The sequence below is a fragment of the Perna viridis genome, chromosome 9 (genome assembly GCF_037379345.1).
Source record: "Perna viridis isolate PV_CMFRI_1.1 ecotype Kerala chromosome 9, ASM3737934v1, whole genome shotgun sequence".
Classification (NCBI taxonomy): Eukaryota; Metazoa; Mollusca; class Bivalvia; order Mytilida; family Mytilidae; genus Perna; species Perna viridis.
Genome location: NC_142453.1, coordinates 27,860,333 through 27,878,002, shown reverse-complemented (window position 1 = coordinate 27,878,002; position 17,670 = coordinate 27,860,333). Strand labels below are relative to the sequence as shown.

The 17,670-nt window shown below is 30.9% G+C and overlaps 2 protein-coding genes across 8 annotated transcripts in view; one reads left to right on the top strand and one right to left on the bottom strand.

Annotated features, from left to right (window-relative positions):
• Nucleotides 1-17,670, bottom strand: part of LOC148607602 (branched-chain alpha-ketoacid dehydrogenase kinase-like) — a 41,776-nt gene that overhangs the window by 8,154 nt on the left and 15,952 nt on the right. For 2 of the 5 annotated variants that reach the window (XM_088544720.1, XM_088544721.1), the window contains exons 7-11: nt 17,183-17,209; nt 16,577-16,650; nt 15,169-15,297; nt 13,811-13,900; nt 447-513 (exon numbers count right to left, since the gene is read on the bottom strand). In XM_088544720.1, the coding sequence (XP_088400846.1) occupies nt 447-513; nt 13,811-13,900; nt 15,169-15,297; nt 16,577-16,650; nt 17,183-17,209 (387 nt within the window). Of the gene's footprint in view, nt 1-446; nt 514-13,810; nt 13,901-15,168; nt 15,298-16,576; nt 16,651-17,182; nt 17,210-17,500; nt 17,519-17,670 lie in introns of all 5 variants that reach the window. The other 3 variants (XM_088544718.1, XM_088544716.1, XM_088544719.1) reach the window with 3 other exon arrangements.
• On the top strand, nt 23-10,247 carry LOC148607603 (uncharacterized). 3 transcript variants are annotated; one of them, XM_088544729.1, is made up of 2 exons: nt 23-119; nt 7,206-10,247. In XM_088544729.1, exon 2 carries the CDS (start codon nt 7,713-7,715, stop codon nt 8,433-8,435), a length of 723 nt encoding a protein of 240 aa, XP_088400855.1. In that variant the 5' UTR covers nt 23-119; nt 7,206-7,712; the 3' UTR covers nt 8,436-10,247. The 3 variants fall into 3 exon arrangements, with proteins under 3 accessions (XP_088400855.1, XP_088400853.1, XP_088400854.1); XM_088544727.1 differs by lacking the exon at nt 23-119 and adding an exon at nt 2,504-2,748; XM_088544728.1 differs by lacking the exon at nt 23-119 and adding an exon at nt 4,511-4,645.

The window sequence follows — 17,670 nt, the reverse complement described above, 5'->3', positions numbered from 1 at the left end:
AACAACTTCTGATATGTTTTTTCCTGTTATCTATGGCAACATGCAACACTTAACAGTATTTTTTAAAACAAAACGTCTGTGAATTGTCACTTCATATTTGTCAAAGCTTACCAGTTAAGGTAGAGATTTTTTTTTTACTTTTAGTAAATGTAGTTTTTAGAGGTGGCTTTTTTCAGCAGATTTTTTTCCAGTATCACATTTACATTTTTACTATTTTGAATATTTCATTGTATGTAGAATATGAGTACTGTTTTTCAATGTCGAAAGATATGTTCAAATAAAATGCTTCACTCAGCTCAGCTTGATATAACAGCAAAGGTCAAACCCTGAGCAGTTGGAGTAACAACAACGAAGACATGGAAGACAGCCCCATGCCTTTATACCAAAAAAATTGCTATTGTACAAAAAATTTCAAAATTAGCCACCGATAAATTTTAATCACTTACTAGATTTTTGTGTTCCTTCAATAAGAAAACCAAGTCTTTAGTAGTTTGTGCATGTGTTGCAGAAAAACTGCAGTAAAAAATAAAGTGAAATTAAAAAAAAAAAAATCAACCAAATTGTTGAAAACCAGCTCATTTCATGAGACATTAAAGAGAAATCATAGCCTACTCCTGGAAAATTATTTTATTGATTAACAATCTATCCCTACACCTCTCATTTCCATACAAATTCTTTGGAATCTGTATAAAAGCAATACCATGTGACAAGATTATGACTCTGTTATCATGCAACAGATTGTAAATTCTGAAATGTTGGGATTCATGTATTGCCTTATTTTAACCTTAAAATATGCCAATAGGACATTTCTGAAAGTAAGTTCGATATTCCATTAGCTTATAGGTCTTATTCTAGTGAAAGTTCCACTTTCACATTATTTATAACTATTGGTTCTAAATGGCACAAAACTTTATTCTTCTGCTTATGGTAGACACAAAGTAAAAATACTGTGAGCTCACAAAGAGAATATCCCCAGCTTCAAATGCAGTTCAGTAAATAATTTGTAAGTTCATTGATCTGCAAGTTTAATTAACAAAGAGAACATCTCTAGCTTCAAATAGATAAATAGTAAAATGTATAACCTGTAAGTTCAATTGTCTCCCTTTGGAGTCTTTCAACAGTAACTTTATTCTATCCTGCACATGTGCATATGATGCAACACCTTCCTATAAAATTTCATTAAAAACCCATGAGTGAATTAGGAGTTAAGCTTATGGGGTTTTAACATTTACAACCCTTACAATCGATTATTTCCCTACATATGGTGCCCAACCTTCTTGTTAAATTCCATCAAAATCCTTTGAGAGTCAAAAGTGGAGTTGTGCTGACAAGAAATGTGGACATACAGACGGACAGACTAGGTGATTCCTATATACCCCACCAAACTTTGTTTGCGAGTTTACAGGGGAACATCCTAGATTTCTGAGGAATTTCAACATGTGCATACATGGTTTCCCCATAAAAAAATTCAAGTAATATTTCAAATTCTTTGATGAAATGTGATGCAGCAATAAAAATAAGTAGTTATGCCTTTAAAACTGATCAATCTCACATTTGCTTTCTTGCATTGCGTGAATTTCCTGCATAAATGCATAAGTCACAAGACTTTAAGAATGCACTAGATGCATCTGAGTTCAAAACAATGAAAGATATAGAAATAAATATTGATCAAACTATACTGCTACATCACTTCTGACTCTGATGATTCACAATAAGGGAAATTTGAAAAATCTTTACCTATCAACAGGATTCACTAAATAAGTAAAAAGTAATGTCAAATTAACTCTGTTTAGATGCAGTGATATTCTGACATTCTTTTAGGACATCAAGCATAAACTTATTTAATGATTCTTTTAAATCTTTCTGACAGTTTACAAGTAATTGAAAATAGTCTTTGCATAGGATTTATTCTCAATTAACTAGATTCATTCATATGATACTTAGAAAGTACCAATATTTATATTTGTTGGAAATAATTTTTCAAGATTTGTAAACAAAAAAAATTAAGTTAATGTTTTTTTAAGTAGTGGATTTAGCTTATTTCCATGAATTTTTGCATTAAATAAGGAATTTGAATTTGTGGTTTGATGAAACTGAAGTTAGCACAAAGTCATAGAGAAGTTTGTAGAATGCAATGTATAAGAACTTAACATCATCACATCAATTTATCTGAGATTTATAAATAAATTTTTTCATCATGAACACTGCAATCCACTGACACATTCAGTGTTGTTTCCTTACACATGAAGGGGTGTCAAATCCCAGTGATAATATTAATTTCAAATCTTTGGATTGGTTGCCATACCAGTATTTCATTCTATCTTATTATTTCTACTCTGTATTCTAGAAGCTATGTTAAAATGTTAATAATGTAAATCCATTACACATGAAGAGTTGTCAAACCTTATTTCTCCCATTTATTTCAAATCTTCAGATGGTTGCCAAACCATTTATTTATACATAGTACCTTAATATTGTTGATCAGCATGGCCTGACAAAGACTTGGCATTTAAATGTGACAAGATTTACAGCGAGGGTAGTTCAACTGTTAGGACTAAATCGGGCGGAAAACCTTAAAGAAAAATATTATGCAGTAATTCTAATCCTTTTTGAACAAATATAGAAAGGATTTGAAACGGATCATGTCCTCACGAAAAAACAATGGGAGATCATTTAATGAGAATAAGGGAAATTTTCTTGCTGATTTATAAAATTGTGGAATAAATTTGAGAGTATACTGTCTTGTAGGTAAGTACTTGAGTCATTCTGACTTTTAAAACATAAAACTTGTTGATAAGGACAATTTTAAAGGTTACTTTTTAATATAACTATATCAAATTAACTATGAAGGTAAATTCATAGGTATAAATTTTCCTGACTTTCGTCTTCTGTTTTTTTTTTTAGGTTTGTGATTAGCTTAATTTTTCAATAGTTTTATAAAAAACAACATTAGTTTTCCTTGATAATAGAACATTTAGAAATTACAATCTGTGGGTTGAATGATCCATGAAAACCATAAAAATATTCACTCCATTAGATCTCTTTTACATTGTATGTTAGGTTTCAGTTAAAACAAAGGGCATTACCTTCCTTTTGCTGTGCCCCTCTATCCTTTAGGAGAACATACAGACTTAGTTATTAAGTTACATTTAAAACCAAGAAAAAGTCAAATTAAAATTGCAACTTAATCACAGTATAACCACAATGTATAAAAAGTGCTCATATGAATTAAGTTTATCCCCCTAAAGTACCCTTTTTTTCCAAGGTTTTGTCCTTTCCTCAATTAACTGTCTCGCTGGATCACTGTACTTGCATATATACTTCAAAGACAAAGCCTATATATTGTATGAAATGGCAACTATAATGAGCAAAATTCTCTTGTAATGTTTGTAAAATTTGTTAAAACTCTATGATATTCCAAATAAGACTTCCATATGTCAGTGTCATATGTTTATCACCATTTCACCACGTCTGTAGTCTAAAGACCTTTGAAACATGTCATGTAAAAATTCAAAAAACATGCTATAGCCATATTATAAGTAACATTTAAACTGTATTTTCAAGAAAATAATGTTTATTAGGCATAGATTCTTCAAATTAAAAGCACTCCAATAGTACATCACCCTGGCAAATGTTTAGTGCATGTACATGTCCTTGTAAAAAAAAAAAAAAAAACAAAAACTAAGACTAAGACAATTAAAATCAAGGTTCGTCAATCCACACCTTTTGTTCCTCTATTTTAAAGATCATTATTTACAGATAATAATAAGGTAATTGATCCTGTCCATAATTAGTAGTCAAATAATTAGCATGCGTCATTCAGTAGGGCTCTAAACCAATATTGTTCACTAGGTTGGACATTTGAAATGGTTAACACAAAGAACTCCAACAAAAACAATGATAATTGAATGTTGAGTAATAATCACAATTCGATGTATTAAAAAATTCATAAGACCATAGAGCATTTATTGTCTATCAAAACCAGGGGTTTAAATTAGTGCTAGTCTGGTGTTCAACACCCTTAATTTCTGAGCTAAGACTTTCAAAATTTTATTCACCAAGGTCCTAAGCCTTCAATCCAGACTTTCGGTTTTCCATAAGTGGACCATTAATTTAATACTTTGAAAAGTCCAGGACCTTCCACTCTCCAAAGTAAATTTGAGCCCTTGAATGGCCTGAAAACTTATTTTTAAAATCAATGAAAAGAGTTGTGAAGTTTAAATCCATAAAATTTAAGAATATTGGGGCAAACTTACTTCACAGACAAAAAAAATATAGTTTCAAAGTATGCATTTTCAACTTTCGTCTCCAAGTATGTTTCTTAGCAAGAATATTTAAAAATAATGAAACATGAAAATATGTAAATTACATTTTAAAATGATTTAATTCTATAGAGCCCCATTTAAAACTCAAACATCTGATTTAACAAGTCAAAAGATATCATTGATCAAACACACCAGAAAACACACAATAAAGAATATGTTAACACATATAGCCTTATCTTGATAAATTTTCTCCCATAGGGTTAGGTCTTTATGTATATAATCATACAACTTTGTCCAAAACCCAAAATGACAATCTTTATAAAGTACAGGAACTACGCAGTATTATACATGTACATGTAGTGCTATGATCAGACTTTGAGGTAGGATGCATTATTTCTTGTACTTTTTCAAGCTTTTTAAAAAATTTGAATTCATTTCTAAAAAGCCTAGAGTTCTTTAATTTCTCTTTAGTAGAGCCTATAGAAATTCCTTCATATCTCCATGTATACCTATTGCCAGTGCTACAGTGAAAATACTTTAATTCATGGATCCCAGTTTTTGTGGATTTGTGAAGATACACAAGTTCGTGGATTCCTGAATTTGTCATAATGAGGTTTTCAGTAAACACATCAATGAGGATCCCGATTTCGTTGGTAACCAAATTTTGTGGTTTGGCTCAACCAAGAAAACCACTAAAATTGGTACCCTACTAACAATAGTACTTTCACAGTAAGCTTTTCAAGTCATATAAATACATTATTTCTATGCATTGGGTAAAGTTAGAAATATTTTGATGTTAGAAATTATTTTATGTCTCTAAGGACTATGAATTTTTATTGAAATAATGTATTTTCCTCGCATGGAAAATATTTCTTATGACATCATGATATCATAGTTTGAAACTTTTAAAAACCTCGTTTAAAACATAACTCTAAAAACCCATAAGCTAAAGACAATTTGAAATGCATGTACTTAACAAACGTTTTTTTTTTTTTGTTTTTTTTTACAATATAAGGAAAACCATGGTGGCTTAATCTATCAAAGTATAGTAGGGAAATCTCAGCTCAGCTTGGTGGCATATTAAAAAAAAAGTTCTGAACTGAAAAGGGGGGTGTGACTAGTCAAAGAGGGGAGCTGATTCAATCATTCCTAATGTAATCAGCCAACACTTTCCCATTTAGGGTTGTGGAGTCCAACCCTATTGGATCCCTCAGCAGCTGAGTAGACTTCCCATAAAATACCCATATTGACAAATGATAACTGTCTCCTTCATAAGAAGATTTAAAAGAACCTATGTTAAACTTGAAATAATGAATAAAAGAAATTCAGTATATAAATGTATTAATAAGCATTAATTATCAGCTTGATAAAGAACAGCATTATATTTCAAGCCCATGATATGAAAAGGACATATTTATGGAACTAATTGCAGTTACAATGCAGCATGGCTTTTAAAAGATTTAAAATAGTTATGAATTAATAATTCAAAAAAATAAAACGATCATTATTTAATTACTCTGGTGAACATAAAACCATACACTATCTCAATACTGCACTTTTGACATTTCAATTATTAAAGACATTTCATAATATTTTGAGTACATAACATGTGCGACAATACCAAAAAAGATATTGCCATAAAATTTAAATGTAAAATGTATTATCTAAGCCAAGGTGAGGCTTTAAAACTGAACAAAATGTAAAGACATAAGAAAGTATGTCATAAACGTATTAATTTTCACAACTGCCTTTCATATCATTCACTGTTTAAATTTGTTTGAGGCTGTCAAAACAGTTATTTTCTTTCATTTCAATTAATTCATAAGCTGAAAACAGATAATGGCTCACTTGGAAACTGATAACTTCAGTACTTGTTGAAATTTCAATTCCTCCTCATTTGCTGAGAAACATATTTCCTTTTCAAAAAATGTAAAGGGTGTATTGACTTCAAGTCCATTTATGCCAACATAATGATAAAAAATTACAGTATATATCAGGTGCAACATTCTTTTCCCATTTTGTATGGTGTAAGGAGTAGGGAACAAGTTGAGATAACTTTAAAATGATTTAGTACTCTTCTCATAACATGGCAATATCTTTATCTGAAACAAGATTTAGATTTTGAAAAGAAAAAAATCAAAACTTTTTTTAAATAACCTCTGTAAATGGGGAAAAAGGAGAATTCAAGGTTGCTGAAAAACATAATCCCTTTTCAAAAATGGGAAAAAGGAAAATTCAAGTTTGGTTAAGTTATCTAACTAAACCTTTAACAAGGTTTATTTAATGCTCTGGGATTCAAATTTACTTTCCAGAGAGAAAGGTCCTACATTCTAAATGAAAAGTCTACCAGACAAAAGTGAAAAGTCCTCATTAAGAGTAAATATAAAACATGGTAGGTCCTGGACCAAGATACAAAATATTTTGATGGTCCTTCATCAGAAACTGAGGGTTCTAAGCCTCGGACCTGCCCTAATTTGAACCCCTATGATGCTTCTGAATTCTAAGAGAGAAAGAAAATCAAATTAATCTTCTGTAAAATTCTAAAATTGTTAAAAGCTTCATATATACAAGCAGTAACTATACAAAACATTCTGCTGCATGCAGTGGAAACAACAAATTCCATCCAAGCAATAAAGTATATAGCTATCTACAAAAATAAGGTTAAAGGTCCTCATAAATACAACAACACTTACACAGTAGCTAATCTCCACTTAAAGAGGTGTATGAGTAAACAAAGCAAGCTGACTTAGCAAAAAAATGGGATCATAAAGTAAATTTTAAAGTATAACCCATTGCCTTTAATACATAGCCCTTGTTAAAGGCTATTGATCTAGTCCGCTGTAAGACATATATTTACTCTCCGTCACTATCTATTTGGTAACTAGCAGTAGGTAAATACTATCTAGTTAATAATTAATCAGATGATTATTTCAATTTCAGGTACTACTTTGAATGATTGACCTGAGAGAAAATTTACCATTGACAGGTGCTGAACAGTGTAAACCAATCAGGTATTCCAGGATTAGAGGTCAGGGGATTAATGTGAATTAGTTCTGAAAACCTTTGAAAACAATTTAAAACAGGATATTAACCAATGCTGAACAAGGGATAGATCGTTTTGAGGAAGAAAGCAATATAGATATGAACTATCATGTTTATCTAATATCATTACTACCAATACATTAATTTCCCACAGAAATAATATCTGTAAAATATTAATGAGTTTTATCATTAATTTTATACTTGGATATATGCATTAAAAGTTCACCGATTCAATATTGAAGAGATCATTCTTGTGATAAGACAGCTTAGAATGATATAGCAGATTTTCGAGGATTTCACCTTGTGGAAAAAATGTAAAAACTGTTCTTCAAAACAGATTGACGAAAGTTGAATTACATTAATTGAGAAAACTTTATTCAATGGAATCTAACTTATTAGATTAATATGCATCAAAAAATGTCTAGCATGGCCGATGTGATGGTCACTACACTCGACAACAACGATAATGTTAAATTATCCCCAAGTAATGAAGAGATAATAACGATAAACAATTCACAGATTGACAATGAATTTACCATGACGAATCTTGCGAGTGATACAGATGAGGAAGATGATGGTCGTCAGTCTTCAACAACTTATGTAATTCAAATGGATAACAAAAATGATTTAATTGACATAGATGTCCAAGAACGTGAAAGACTTGCATATGAGCACTGTGATGTCGGTGACGATGATGAAAGTGACAATGATAAAGAACTTGATTGCTACACATCACATATTCCCCTGAACAATGAAACTGAATTTTCAGGGGAAAGTCCCATTAGTGGTGGACGTTTTGGAGCTCCAGTGCCAACTCCCATAGAACTTGGAATTCTAAGTGACGATAGTGACCAAACACAGGATATCAAACAAAGGAAATATCCAGTGCTGCCATCTATTGGAAGAGCATTCGATGATCAACAAAGTCAAGGAGATGTAAGTGATGATGATCCTACTATTAATCAGTTGGATTATACACGTGAAAAGATGGAGACTGAGGCTGATTTCTTTGCAGACTATCGAGTGAATACTAGTGTCGTAAAACCCACCCCTAGGACTGCACCTCTTCCTCCAATTGGCCAAACTTACACACCAAGGACTCCTAGAACACCAAGTAGTGGAGAATAACATTCTTTTCAATGGACTTTACCATGGGATATGGAGGAAAGTGTTATCATATTGCTTTCTTTTTTATATGGATTCATATTTTTTCATAATGGAAGGGTTCTTATCAAGCTTTTGTATACTATAAATGGATAAATTTTTGCAGTTGCTGATTTTCCTGGTCTCTTGCAGGTATAATTATGCTCCTCCTTTTAAAGAATGATAAATGCCTAAAAGTTTTAAAAAATCAATCTTCCAGTATTATTTTTTGAACTTATCTGTCCACCACAAAATTGACAAAAATTAGTGCTCTGCTAAAACTTATACCATTACAGTATATTTATGGATAGCCATACAATGGAAGGGTCATTAATTAGCTTTTTTATATGGAGTAGCTTTCATATAGTGACTCACTAGACTGTGGAACATCATATGTCATATTATGTGCGCCTAATATAGCAGGGATGTCAATAGAAGCCATCAACAAGCAAAATTGGAAGTCTACTTGCTCATCTTTTGACGGCTACTCTATTTAGTAAATAGTTCATGATGCTAAGGGTCATATAGCAATATATGGACTGATTAGTCGCCCCAAAAAAATTCTATAGACCAAAGCGTTTAATTTTAAGGGCGACATACCAGTCCATATCATGCCATTTGACACCCCCCCACCCCGTACAATTAACTATTTGCTATATCATACTTTTCCAGTTAACTAGTATAATTTCTTACCCATCCATATGGCATTATATGGACCGGCAATTCTATCTAAGAAAGTAAACAAATAAAAATCGTAAAAGTATGGGTGAAATTTTCATCAGTTTACCTGCTACTTTTCCTTTTTTCCTGCTACTTAAAATACTACTGACGTCCCTGCATAGATATTGAAGGGAACTTATGTTTGTAAACATTTTCTGCTTTTAAGTGTTGCTGAAATCTTTTAGATTAGTTACAGGGACAGTTTTAGTAGAACTTTGGTCAGTGTAACATCATATTCAGAAAATCCTAGATCTACTCAAAAGCTAAATACAGTAAAAATGTTAGATGTACTTTGCTGCTGACAAGCTTTCTTTATAACATATCAATTCGGGTAAAGCTGTGTAAAGCATTCAATTTATAAAGTTTTCAATTTTCAGCATGGGACATGAATAAAAAATTTAACTACTCAAAATTTAATACAAAATGTTTGAATAAAATACTACGCCTAAAGATATTTGAATAGGACACAGGTATATGATGGAATCAGCAAATTATTACTTACTTACAAAACTTCACTATCAACTCTATAATATAATCATTCAATGTTAAAAGTTTATAATTTTCAGCATGGAACATGGGCAAACATGGGTAACTATTCATAATAAGTATTTAAAGTTAGAATCAAACTAAAATTTCTGAAGATATTTGTATAAGACATGTGCTTGTGATCAATTATTTCTACTACATGTACTTGGAAACACGGAGATAATTATAACTTTTCAAAAGTGACTTCTTTTGTGGATTTGAGTTACCATATAAGTCAGGAATGTGCTCAGACTTCAATATTTTTTCAAGTATTGTAGTGCTTGGGCCTGGTTTGGTTTATTTATTAGGGCAAATACCAGCTCCATTCATTTTCAGAGCTGTCAGATATGTTTACATTCTTACCCTGCTTCATAAGTCATGGGTATATAGTAATCCTCATGTCCATCTCCAAAGTGTTAAACATTTTCCTCATAGTTCATTTGTTCCCATTTTGTTTTACCAGTAGGACAGATATTTATAATGAAGTACAGCAAATGTAAAAGAATGTTTTATAAAGCTTTGCTTTTATAGAATAAATTAGTATGACAGTTGTTTGTTTCTTTTTCTAAACACATATGTTCTTATGGAATTATTATTTCAACTTTCTTTGTATTCTCGAAAAAACAACCATTGGAGGCAATGATATAAGTTACCCTATACTTCAATCTAGAAAAATTGAGAGCAATGCTAACTATCCTGATACCCCCTCCCCATTTGACCTCCAAAATTGGTATGTTCAAAATTGAAAATAGAAGGTACACAATAGGTATATGTAATAAAGATAATGTGAAAGTTCATTAAATTAAATTCAGTGGTGCAGGAAGAGTAACAGAAGGTAATTTTTTAAAGGGGGAGGGGTGTGGTATAAATATGGAGTCTTAATCAAACTTCGACTTCATGTTTTTCCAAGAGACATCTCAACCTAACTGATTTTAAAAGCAAGGGCAACTGTGTTTACATTTTTTGCTCATTGTTACTATTAACTGGCAGGTCAAGAAATGTTCCTCTATAATGCCTTTAAGGGTAGCCTATAATCATTCATATACCTTCATATACACTGAAATGTAGGCTAAAATAATACAAGTATTCCATCAATTTTACAACATGTTGTCTAGAAAAGCTTAGATCAATGTCTGTGTCATTTCCTACTTCACAATCATTGAGAAATGACACATGTTTGTATGGTGCAAAATTTACACAATCCAAAATGTCAAAACATAAGTACTTAACACAAGGTTTTTTTTATTTATACATGTATATACTGGTACCATAAAAAACTACAAATGAATGAAAATACTTTGAAGTGAATTTTCAGATCCAACTGAAATCAATATTAATGCAACATAATGCAAAAACAAGTAACTCAAATGCATTTTATCTTGTATATGAAACAACAAAGCAAACAAAACATCAATTCAAACTAAGGACACTTGATACCACACACTTCTTCCTATACCAATGGATTAATGGGATATAAACCATTGAATAGCTGTCACTCAATATGTCAAAGAGATCTAAATACATCAATATATGTTTGAAGAGTTTATTCCATACCTGTCTTTTTAATATTGATAAGATTCAATATGAAATGCTATATATTTAAACACCTAGAATAGAGGCTACATTTCTTGTTATATCAACATGGATCTATACAGTGATGGTATTACACGTACCGTCTCTTCTTTCAACAGGTCTATTGTTGAAGGAATGACTTAGCTAATTGATGGATCAACTTCTGATATTTACTTGAAAGAAGTCGTTAAAATATTATATAAGAATTTGTTGATAAGTCAGAAAGTCGGGGATCCAGGCATGATCACTGATCTTATATTTGAACCATAGGGCAATACCAACACCACGAAGAACATTTATACGAGTCAAATATAAAAATTAAAACACTCTGTAGAAAATATGGTTAAATATAGGCAAAAAGAAATTTGTCACAATACAAGATGGTCTTTACAATCCTAAATTCAGCTAATATTTTCATAGATATAGACTACTGGCAACAGGAGACCTTGATGCACTCTCTGAGTTAGGGCGGATCATAAAATGAGGGTAATGTCTCTGTATCTAGACCCTTTTATCAGACAGTGCAAAATTGAGATTAAATGATAATATTTGTTTGGCAATACTGTAAACTGGGAAATTTTCAGACCTTCTATTTTTATGTTCTCTGAGATCAATCTGCTTTTGTGGTTTTAAATTTTTGATCCCTCCTCAGAATGCATTATAACATTCTTAGAAAAAAATATTCACAACAGTATTATTGTTCGTGGGGTACAAATTTCTGTGGTTTTTGTGGGCTGAGTAAACCACGAAATTTAGTTCTCAACAAAAAAGAAATTTTAAATTCATTTGATGGTAGAGTTGTCAAATCCACAAATTCAAGAATCTAAACTGATAATTTTTTCCTGAACCAGGAAAATTTGTATCCTCAAATAAAAGTACTTTAACAGTAATTTTCGCCTAATAGAGTGAACCAAAAAAATAAAACTGCCGCCAAAATTTCAAGGTTTACAGTAAAGATACAAAATAAAAGGCTCCATGGAGCCTAAATCAGTAACAATGGTTCTGGACTGTACACCCATTATTTTTATGATCACAGAAATATGTCCTGCATGTTGCATAAGCTTGCTGTTATTCAAACTTTCATAGTGACTGTGGGAGTATGTGAGACAGATATGGAAATGTAATGTAGTGATTCAAATGCAACTGTAAACTAAATACTACTGACTTATCATCTGCTGTTCATGCTCAAAAAAGTTAACAGTAACGCCATAAAAAAAAAATTTCTTAGTCAATAGACCATGACTGCTGGGGCATATGCATGAAAGGGATATGGAATTGTGATGTAACTATGCTAATGCAACCAAAGATCACTGACCTAGCATCAGAAATCTTGACATTAAAATTTTAACATGAACACCAAATCAAGATAAGCATTAACTTAGTTTTGCCTTCTACAACTTTCGTTGCAGGTGAGACAAAAATTGAGGTATTTACTTCTTTTAGTTTGCCTTATCAGTAGTTTCTAAAATGTTTTTCACATGTTGACAGAATGAGTTATGAGGTCAATCCTCACAGCAATCAAAAATATCTAACAAATCCAGAATATAGAAAAAGCTTATTTCAACCACCAATCTTCTGAATTTTAAAAAAAAATTGTTTCAATACATATTGTATCCACATAAACCAAATCCTTCTGTTTTAATCAAAGTGCTGTTAGCACTGAAGGTTTTTGATTGTAGTGAAAATTGAAGCATGAAGAAACTTTCCAAAAACTACATGATATAAAATAAAACTGTAATCATACACTTGTCTTTCCCAAATTATTTAAAATTGTTTTTTTCCTGAATGTCAATCCTCACTACTGATTTCTGAAGTATGAACTGTAATCAATATAATGTAGTTAAACACTATCCAACTTCACTCACATTTACAAATTTCATCCCATTTCACATTTTTTGCAAATTTTCAAACCAGTCCAAAAATTAATTTGCATTTACCTTCAAAAAATATATCAAGTGAGTGTTTATCCTTCACAATAATTATACTCAAATAAAATAATTTCAGCTTATGAACATAGGATTGTGCAAAACAAGACACTTTTTATCAATATGAACTTTCCCATCAATTTTACTTGGTAAAAAATCACCAAGGTACCTTATATGTTTTAGTGGAACAGCCCGAAATTGGACCTTCCTTGAATTATCAAAACTCTATGGACTATAATCTCAAGGTCTGGAAACTAACAAGCTATGTACTATTCAGAGCTCTGGCTACAAAGTAAAACATCACTCCGATGTTATGGTAAACACTAATGTATGACATACAGTTTTGGTCTTCAGTTGTATATGATATTGGTCAGGGATTATCATTTGTTTTACCATGGGAATTGTCTCAAAATCTCCAAAGGAGGTCACATTAGAATTTACAAAACTTACTTTACAATGAAATCTGTACCATTATGGTTAAATAGTCAATGAAAGCATATTGACTTGAAACCACCTAGGAATTGGGTAAAATGAGTTCTGTCAACAGTTTTTTTTCCTAATTTATGGCAAATTCTAATAACATCTATATACAATACAAATTGGTATCAGGTCACCTACCTTATAATGAAGTCCCTGTCATTATTCGCAATAGTTATACTGATATCTGGCAGATTGCTTGTGTTATCCATGTGACTTTCTGCTACAGCTCTGGAAATAGGTAAGCAACTAAGTTAACATGAAATATTTTAGAGTGGATTTTAACTGACATCCTTAGCTTGGATTGTTCCAAGAACTATTTGCTACAGACTTTGATAAAGCATTGTAGGAAATAATTGTTTTGTACCATACAGTGGGTAATTTTCATGGGGTGCTAATTTTGGCATATTTTAGTACTCTATCTTTAAACGCCAAAAGAAATTCTACAAAATATTTACTCTTGGAGTAAGTACTCAGTGCACTAATTATCATTTCCAAAATACTTTCGTATACTTTTTTGCCTCAAATTTGCCAAATTTTACACCTTCCAAAATAATCTGCCATATGATATTTGAAGAACTGGATGGATAAACTGAATATTTTTTGGTTGCAAATTTAGTACACTTGACCTGTCAACAGAATTAGTAAACTGATATTTATAGCTATTAAAACCAAATTGCTCCCTCTGAATCTCCAAATATATCCAAATATAACCCAGGTATCTCAATTTTTAATGTAATATAACAAAGATTAATAAGGTCTTACACAGGTTACATTTGAAAATTCTGGATTTCCTCCATGAGTGTGAGGAATTCAGTCTCATTCACTTAAAGAAGGCAGTTAAATAAGTGAAAAAAAAAAATGAATCTCTCTCACAAGTAGAAGAAATCTCAGATTTTCATCAATCATATTTATTAATTTCTTCCCACAACTGTCAATTTTGCAATGTATATTATTGAAGCACATATCATCTGTAACACCATTATTTTCTATGACATATTGTTTTTTTAAGGTTATGAGAACTAAGAAATCTCTGAAATACCAATTAGAAATGAGGTCAGATGCCCTGTAAAATCACTTCACATGCATCTATCTGCAATTGGTCATGTTCCATAAAAATTTGTTTTACAAATTTCAGAAGAATTTACAAAACTGATTTTGCAAAAGATCTGTATTATTTTTTTTTCCAATTAAGGTTCTTGAAAAAGAATAATTTCTGTGAAATGCATAACCTGAATTTGTTTAGAAATACCAAAATACTAATCTTATATAAACAGTGCAAGTTTAGGTATGTTGTATGTTGCTTCTACTGATATATATGCATGCAAGTTACAAATATAACTATGACCAAAGGGAGACAACTTGGTTTATTTTATAATTCTACAATTTGACCTAATCAATTAAAAAAAAATACCTTAGTCACATTGCCGTTCTATGTTTCCCTATTTCCTATTATATACACTTGTTTTTAAAAACTTAAGGTTGTGATGATGTCTTACCTAAATGAATTTTTCAGCATTTCGCCCAGAATATATTCCAATGGTGGTGCTATATAAGGAAAATTGGCATGTATATGACCTGATACCCGGAAATTAGGAGCGAATCCATACTTAGCTTGGCAAACATTCCTGAAATAAAAATAACCTAATCAATATCACAGAAATGGAGATGAAGTCAGCTCAGCTAATCTTATTAAAAGTATCACTTTGTATCCATTAGCAATTTGAACTCAAATTAGTAAATCCAATGTACTACACACAAAATGTAATAGGTCTCAACTTCACAGCTGCACTTTTTTTTGGGTGTTTATTTTACACAAAATGAAGAGCACTTTTGGGATTTCTTTCCCTTCAGTGACATTTTTTTAAGGAACCAGACCTTGGACTAAAGCTGACAATTCAAGAACTTAAAAAAACCCATTCCATCAAGATTTCACCAATTATTGGCAGGCACATGTTTATGCATTTAGAACACAGCTCTGTTCTAACATACTGTCTAATAGGTCAACCAACTAAAACTATGCCAAATATGTCATTTCAAGGGAGATGACTCTCTTTAAACAGGTCTTATCTGAAACCTTTGATAGAAATTACTAAAGAACTTGTGATCTTGAATTCTCTGAAGGCTTACTGAATTGTTTTATTTATTTTAAATGTGTGTGTGTGTGTGTTTTTTTCTTATTTCAGACAACAGAAGCCAAGTGATGGTATTTTTATAAATGTTTTCAGTATTTCTTAAGGTTTTATAAACCTTTCCTCCATGAAATGTACTCCATGCATAGTAAGTGTTTATTTTCAACTCCATCATCAATGGCATAAAAAAATCTTACAGGAAAATATCAGCTCCTAAAAATGGCCATTAAAGTGTTCTGGTTGTCAAGTAATCAAAGCATAGATTCAATTCAATGTAGAGATGTTGAAAACTATACTGTTAAATTCTCAATAAAATTCAATGAATGAAAATAAACACTTATCAAAATGATTCAAATGAAGTAGACAGATAATTTTAGATTTATGGTAGACAAAAAAAAAAAAAAAAAAGAACATATCAATACAAAAACACTGAAATATGTTTGACTGATCTGACAAAACATGAATACTGGTTTATTTTGACATGATTTCAGCATTCCTTTTCTGCAATTACAATTTTTCATAGCTGTTACAACAAAACTTTTTTATTCTCATTTTTTGGTACTCTATTTTAGTTATTGTTCTGCCTACTTCATTTGATTGTAAAATGTAAATTCAGAACAAACTTCATCATTACATGATCTGAATTCACATTACATGTATGTACATGTATCTGATTACACTTTCAAAAGATGATGTTCATCATTAATGATGGATTTTCATCCAATAACGACTGACTCCTATAGGCCTAACATACCGTTGTGCCTGAATACATTACCTTACAAACTCAGCCTTCTGTGTGACTAGTGAACGAGGTGAGAACGAGGCAGTGATGATCCCAACATGGTTTGGCTGTAGAGAGTAGCGTAACATTTGCAAATACAAGGTGGGACAATCAACAAATAAATGTTTCTCATCTTAAATGCACATTAAGCTTTAGAGAAATTTATATAATACTTATCTGAAGGTTGTTAGTCATTGATCCACATGTCAAAAACAAAAGTATTTAATTAAAAATATAATTCTTAACAATACAAGTCTAACTTTAAAATGTATTTGAATTGAAATGATTTCAACTGTGCTAAGATGTTCCACATTTATTTAATAAGCCACAATAAGTATTTTTTCCATCAAATGATAAGACTTGTATGAATCAGAAACACTATAAATCTATTTTTATAATGTAATAATTGTAAAAGCAGTCACCTCTATATTAAAAAAAATTTTTGAAAACATGTTAAAATGTGTCTAATAGCTATACCTCTTCAAAACGAACAAAAACATCCGTCATAAAAAAAAACTTTGGCAACAATCTTTTTTAACATGAAAAGATAATTGCAGACTAAAACTAAATCAATAAATTAAATAATCAAAAAAGATATACCATTGGTTTTGCACTCCAATTTTCATCCTTTAAATTCAATATTATGAATTATGGTGAGATATGAGAAGAGCTAGTTTAATTTGTATATATGTCAGCAACAATTTGTCTATGTAATTCCAACTGATATGAGCAGAATGTGCAGTAAAAATGCCTAGGTTAAAAAAAGGTGTTCATTAAGAGACACTTTGAAAAATGAATTAAAGAGCATAAAAATAAAGGATACTTAAATATGTGGCATCAATTTCCAATTACATGTATTAGTTATGCATAATGTTTCACACATTTTAAAACGTTATTTTTAATTGTCAACATTCTTACAGATTTTGAAGTTTCATCCTGTAATACATATGTTTAAAACTATAATATGCAAAGGGAGATAATAAAATATTTGAACACAACATCATTTTGGTGTATTGACTGTTGCCTTAAAAATGTCTAACCAGTAATTTTTTAACTGAACTTTACATTAATTCATTTGAAATAATCAA